The 6,869-nt window shown below is 46.4% G+C and overlaps 1 protein-coding gene across 1 annotated transcript; it reads right to left on the reverse strand.

The window, feature by feature from the left end:
* Nucleotides 1-326: 326 nt before the first annotated feature.
* Nucleotides 327-5,915, reverse strand: prdm8b (PR domain containing 8b). Its single transcript, XM_074670416.1, has 4 exons — nucleotides 5,499-5,915; nucleotides 3,019-3,247; nucleotides 2,372-2,603; nucleotides 327-2,220 (listed from the first exon to the last, which is right to left on the reverse strand). The coding sequence occupies exons 2-4, from the start codon at nucleotides 3,235-3,237 to the stop codon at nucleotides 956-958; spliced, it is 1,716 nt and encodes a 571-aa protein (XP_074526517.1). The 5' UTR covers nucleotides 3,238-3,247; nucleotides 5,499-5,915; the 3' UTR covers nucleotides 327-955.
* Between the last annotated feature and the right edge of the window lie 954 nt (nucleotides 5,916-6,869).

Below are 6,869 nucleotides of genomic sequence, written 5' to 3' on the forward strand. Positions count from 1 at the left end.
AATAATGAACGATAATTATGAATGACGTATAATGCACGTGATCGAAATAGAAACTTAACATTAGGAGGAAGCTTTATCATGCTAACCGTGAGAATAATAAACATAATTAGTTTTAATTTTTTTTCTGACTGTAAATAAATACTGTTTATTATATTTTATCATGGAATTTAAATGTAGTAATTAAATAAATCTGATATACTTTCTTTTAAGCAGATTTTTAAAAATTAAAAAAATAAAAAATAAAATGTTTTTTTAGAACCAAAAGCAGGAGTATTATCATCTGATTAGTCACAGTAAAAAAAAAAAGGATGCAGAAGGCCAAAAGGTGAAAATAAAGCTATTTTATTGTCAATGCATTCAACATGATTAGATAAACTATCAAGTAGTAAATTTCCGCAAAAGGAAGAAACACTGAAACTATTCCCCACTGACACAAAATATGACACTTTGTATTTCAAATCAACAAATTATTTACACCGTAACGTATAGACTGCATCTTAAATCAATATTATTTCATATTACATGCACTCTGAAATATAGTCTGACATAAAATCCCCGCCGTGTGTGTGTGAGAGAGTGTGTGAGTGTGTGTGTGTGTGACCTGCTGCACTGTAAACCAACCACGTCTGACTACATCTGTACTCTGCTCTATATCTGCATTTATAGGATATAAAATACGACTTACTGTACATTTACACATATTTAAATCTTCCCTCTGCTCAAACTTCACGTGCCTCATAAATAGATTCATTTCAAAGAGCCGGGCGTGACGCCGGACGCCACGCCAGGCGCCACGCCGGCCGTGACGTCTGTACAGGGACGACGTGAACAGAGAGGATCAGAAGAGTCCAAAGTGAAAACAAGTGCAAACAGGGTCAGAAGTGTTCCAAGTGTCCGCTCAGAGCGCGTAAATCCCTCCGCGTTACAAAATAGTCCCTCCCCATGAGGCCAGCAGTCAGTTGTGGGAGGTCATGTGACGTGACAGGTGATGCCGCTCCCGGAAGGACTCGTTACAAATAGGGCACTTGAGTTTCTCCTCGCGCCGCCTCTTGACCAGCGGCTCCATGGCGTACTCCTTTTTGTGGTGCGAGCGCATGTGGTAAACCAAGTCCGAGGTCATGCGGAACGAGGCGTTGCACTTGGCGCACCAGTTCTGCGCCGGCAGGCAGAGTGAGGTGAAGGAGGGCGGCAGGAGCGTGAGCGCCGACGGCATCTGGAGCTGGATGGCGCCCGAGTTCTTGGGCCAGAAGGTGGTGGCGTAGACGAAGGGGTTCTGTTTGGCCATGCCGCCGGGAACGGGGCAGTTGGCGCCCAGTTCTGCGCCCTGCAGCTTGGCGGCGAGGTGGTCGGCTTGGTACAGTCTGCTGGAGGAGATGGTGTCGCCCACCGCTGGGTGGCAGTCCAGCAGCTTGGGCGGCATCACCAGCGGCGAGATCTGGGAGAAGGAGGAGCGAGACGGCTGGCTGAAGGCGCTCTTCCTCTCTCCGCCGCCGCTGCCCCCGCCTCCGCCCTGCTGGCCGACGGAGGTGAAGGCGCTGCCCATCGGCGAGCTCTGAGGGGGCTGGGTCTCAGACAGCACCTGACGGATGTTCAGGTGCTTCTCCGAGGGGCCGCTGCTGGGCCGGCTGCCATCTTTGTTCTCGGCGTTGGCGCTCTGCAGTTTCCCTCCTTGGTGTTTGAGGCTCTGAGACGCCTTCTTGACCTCGGTGAAGGCGCTGCGTTTGCCCTCGCCGGGGTGCGTGGAGCCTGGCGGGGAGAAGGAGCGGTGGTTCTCCTCCAGGCCGTACGCTCCTCTGTAGTTCTGCGCGGACGTGGCGAGCTCGTCTTTCGACTTGGACGCAGGAAGGCTGGGCGCTCTGATCTCTCTGTCCTCCATCTCGGAGAACTTCCTCTTCCCCGAGCTCTCGCTGCAGATCTCGGCCTCCTTGTCGCTGGGCGGGCTGGTCCGGTTGTTCTCCAGGTCTCGGGCCAGGTTGTGAAAGTCCGTGGAGGGTTTGGTGGAGTCCGGGGGGCTGCTGAAGCCCTCGGAGCGGCCCAGCTTGGGGCTGCTCCTGGTCGGGGTGGTGTTGGGTCGCTCGGGGCTGCGCTCTTTGCTCGACTCCTCGTCCGCTCCCGTGATGCTCTGGAGTCTTTTGGTGCAGCGGAAGCGGAGGTGGGCCAGGAACGGGAACTCGAACTGGAACCTCTGGCTGCAGTCAGGACACGAGTGGTGGGAGGAACCTGAGAGGAGAGACGAGAGGAGGTGAGTCTTTGTTTCTGCAGAGTTTTCCTCTTCTAGTGGCTTTAAATCAGATTTTAAGAACACAGACTTCACCGAGAGAAGGATGCATTCATGAAACCACCCGAGGAGACCTGAGGACGCGTTCCTCACCTTTGCTCTTGGCGGGCGCTCGGCTGGCGCTGAGCAGCAGCAGGTCGATCAGGTCTTTCCCGTACCACACCAGCAGCTCCTCGTCCTTCTCGATGCGGCGCAGCGAGCGGTAGAAGAGCTGTCCGTTCTTCACGTAGGCCTCCAGGTTCTGCTCCTCTTTGTCGCGGGCCGACTGGACCAGCCGGAGCCACATGAGACCTTCGGAGGTGCTGTTCGCCGCTGAGGTGTCCACCTGTGCGACGGTTAGACACAGAACCATGAGTCAAAAAATACATTTTACATTTGCAGACAAAGAAAATTCTGCATGCATCTGTAAATATGCACATTAAATTTGTTTTTGCTGCTTTGCACATTTTTTCACAAATTAAAATCATTGCACAAAAGCAAAAATCTCATTTTGCAAGAATAAAAATGTGTTTTATATCTTTCTAACATGCAAACACTGAAATTAAAGAGGCCCTTTCTTCTTTGTCTTTGTGATATTTTATGCATTTCTCATTTTTTGTTCTTGCAGTTTTGCAGCAAATTCCTTGATATTTTTTGTCCAGTCTGAGCTGTTTTGCAGAAGCTCTAAAGATGCATAAAGAGTGGGGTTTATTCAGAGAGGTAGGGCTGCAGATGTGGAGGTTTTGTGAGCACGCACTGACCCTGAAGATGTAGGGGGCGGTGCGTTTGTCGGTGGACTTGAGCGCGATGAAGGCGATGCTGTCGTACAGCGACGTGTGGCTGAGCACGCACGGGCCGAAGATGGCGTTTTCCGGGATGTCACAGGTGGTGTACACGCTGGTGAAGATGTCCGTCAGACACTGCTGCACCGCTTTGGCGTCCCCGTCCCACACCAACTTCTGAGAGCTGGACTCCTCCATGGCTGCGTGTCTGCGGAGAGACGAGGACCAGGACCGGGACGTTAGGGGGGTCAGGAAAAACAGCAAAACCACATCACAAATATTTATTTAACGTCTTATTTATTATAATTATTATTATGATGAGAGTAAATCCGCAGAGTAACGCGGAGTAAACGGGCTGTTTGTTCCCAGAGGAGAGGAAATAAATCTCTTCCTCGACAGATTGGAGAAAGCAGCTGTCAGGGCGGCGTTTGGGGCCCTCTGCTTTTTTTTTTTTTTTTTTTTTTGGCAGCTTTCTAATTAATTCAAACCCGTTAATAAGTTCATGAAGGCATCACCTTCAGCGCATCCTGATCACGTGATTTTAAAATATCAATTATATTAAAAAAATTCCAAATAAAGCGAAAAAACGACGCAGAAAAACTGATTTAAAAATTAATTAAATAATTTAAAAAACACTCATATTATTTTATTTTTATTATTATTATTATTTATTCAGCCTAATTTAATTTATTTATTTATTTATTTATTTTTGCTGTTTTTATTTTTGGTGGTTATTTCAGATTAAATCATATTAAACAAATTAATTAGAAAAATAATAATAATCATTAAAACCATTCTTATATTATAAGCAGTTTTAACAAGCTACTATTGTTCTTATTATTGCTTTTATATTTTTAGAATTAATACGAGCAGAGTCGAGGCCTCTGCAGGCTGATCGCTCTCCTCTTTACATCTTATAATTTAATTTAATTTATTTAAAATAAGAGAAATAATTTTAAAAAATCAGTTGTTAAAATAAATCTTGAAGTGATGCGTAAAAAGCAAAGTGTTCCGGCCTTTTCAGAGTTTCTCTGTTTTTATTTTAATATTAAATTCAGTAAATGTAGGAGCTCTCCGGGTGTAAAGGTTAAAGGTTTGTGCTTCGCTGTTTATTCGTCTCGAGCTGTAATAAAGGATGATTTGGAGAATAAAAGCCTCTCTTCATGTGTGTTCCGATGCGTGTCCGCAGCTCACAGCGTGTCCAACCTGTTTAAGGTGGACTGTCAGAGTCACTGCGCTCAACCTTTCCTCTCCTTCTACAAGCGGCAGCGTATGTCTGCTCATTACCATAATCCAGCACGTTCCCCTCAGAGACTGTAATTAAAGCAGCACGAGCACTTCATTATTTCCTTTCTGCCTCTCCTAACCTCTCCGTGTGTGTGTGTGTTTAGACGCTGCTCACACACACTCTCCTCCTCTCCTTTCCTTTTCATTTCCTCTCCTCGATTTGCGGTTTATCAGCTGAAAGTGTGCGCAAAATCCTGCACTTGACGCACTCTGGCTGTGCGTAAATTACGCTCACTGCACACTCCAAGAAAATCAAAACGAAAGAAGAGAAAATTTGATTTAAAAAAAAAAGTAAAATAGTGCTCTCACAGATCTCACATTTGAGGGTAAATTAAATCTTTCCTGAATCCTGAAACAAAGATCTGTTTGTTTCCTCCTCCGCGGATTAATGCTGCACATTTTATATGTGACATTAAAAATATCAGACACTCTATTTTCATATTTATATGCATTGAAATGATTAAACTCTTTGTGTTTCTGGGCCTGTTGAAGCACTTTAATGTGTCATTCTGCGCGCGCTGCGTTTCATTTTGCCGTAAAATCCTCCCGTTAACTCCTCACAATGTGTCATAAATCAATCAAGCAGTAACCCCACTCTGCGTGCACACAATAAACGACCCTTAAATGGAATAATTAAAAGAATAAAAATCTGCAGGTTTGGACTCGTTTTGGCACCAAATTGTGTAAAATTCGCGCGTAACAGCTGCAGTAATAACAATGATGACTCGTGGGAAAAGATGAGCTGTGATCTGTCCGTGCACGGTGCCGGCTGCTGCCTGTGCAGAAAGCAAACAGACTCCTCTATTTATGATTTCAGCTCAATCACAAACTGGAGTAATTATTATTCTCTCTGAATGTTTTAATTTAATCACAGGATGAGAGGGTGAGAGGTTTGTGTTTTTACGCACGGTGCACTTAGCGCGCTACGCAAAGAGTTCCCGGAACCATGCATGCTCCTGAATGTGCAGAAAGAGTCTCTTCATGGAGAGGAATTAACACCGAGACTATGCTAGAAAGGAGAGGCACAGAGCGCGGATTGTAAAGTGGAGGCGAGCTGCAGCTCCGCTCAGACCCGCAGCGGGTGGGTCAGAGCTGCGCGTTTTTCTTTTAAACATCTGCGCGAATCTGTCAGATAAAGCTTCCTGAAACTGTCCGCACACACTCACACCTACCTCAGGATCGAAGAGCGGGAACAATAATCCACAAATCAAGGTGAGAGATGCTGCGAAATCAAAGCCCCGCGTGCTCCTCCGGTAGAAAAACGACGAGTTGTGACGAAAACAAAACAGCCCCAGACAGAGGGAGGATGCTGCGTGCGCGCCCGGTCCGCTCCGTGCTGTCAGTACATCCCCTCCCGGTGACGGTGCTGCTGCTGCTGCTGCTGCAGAGGCTCGCGGACAGTGACCGGGCTGTGGTGGAGAGAGGAAGACAGGCGCAGACTGACAGGGAGAGAAAGCGGCGCGCGCAGATGGGGCCCGGTGCTCTGGCTGACTGACACACCGACACACACTTTTTGTTTGCGGCACATAATCTACCCAATGAGGCGTGTCACTCCGCGTCTCCTCCCTTTAACTCTTCACTGGCCGACTGTCATCTGAAGCGATTTATGGACGAGCTCAGGGATAAAGACCCCCTCCTCCACACCCCCCCTGGACCCCCTCCCTTTATTATTATAATTCTAATCACAATAGTTGGTGGCTGTGACGGCAGAAAGCGGCCTTTAAAGAGTCAGAAAATAAGAATATCAGAGCAGAATGATCCGCTTTCACAGTGTTTCACAGACCTCCAGACTCAGGGGCACAGGCCCTCTCCACAGCCCGCCAGAGCTGCTTCCATCCCGGGTACTCTCACCGCGGAGCTCCGCTGCTGCCTGCAGTGAGCGCAGCCACACATAGGGGGCGCCAGTGTATAATCTGCATGCAGTGAGGAGATGATGGAGTGATGGAGAGCTGCAGGTGCTCCACTGATGATGGACTCATTTTGTCTTTCTGCACACATGAATAAAATCGTCTCATCTGTGTGACCTTATTAATTTCATGCATCCATTTTTTCAGTCGATTATAATTTAAAGATTTTTTAACCACGTTTTTATGAAGCGTCTGCAAAAAGAAGAGAGATGTTAAAATGGAATGCAAATCATTTTGATCTCTGTGCATCAGATAAAAAACTTAAATGTGCCAAAAATTAAAAAAGTCTTTTCAAAATAAAAGAATCTTTTTAATTTTAGGAGCAAAAACTCTCGACCGTTCTTCTAAAAATATTTTGCAGCTTGCAGAAAATGAAAGATTTCTGCTTCTCAACATGTGAAAGAACAAAATGTGCAAAAACCTCCAGATGCAGAATTCCTGCAACACTAAGAGACAAAAGAAGAAGAGGTGAAAGTCGAGTTAGTCTTTGACTTCTCGAGCAGAAAGGTCAAAGGTCACCGTGAGGAATTCAGATGCAAAGGCTGGGAAGTTTGGTTTTAGGATTTATGCCTTTGCATCTTTCTCCTGACCTCATTAAAAGTCTCCAAACAGCAGCAGCAGGATGCATGGAGTCAG

The sequence above is a fragment of the Halichoeres trimaculatus genome, unplaced genomic scaffold (assembly GCF_033239565.1).
Source record: "Halichoeres trimaculatus isolate MK-OKI-2021-1 unplaced genomic scaffold, fHalTri1.1 fHalTri1_scaffold_5, whole genome shotgun sequence".
Taxonomy (NCBI): Eukaryota; Metazoa; Chordata; class Actinopteri; order Labriformes; family Labridae; genus Halichoeres; species Halichoeres trimaculatus.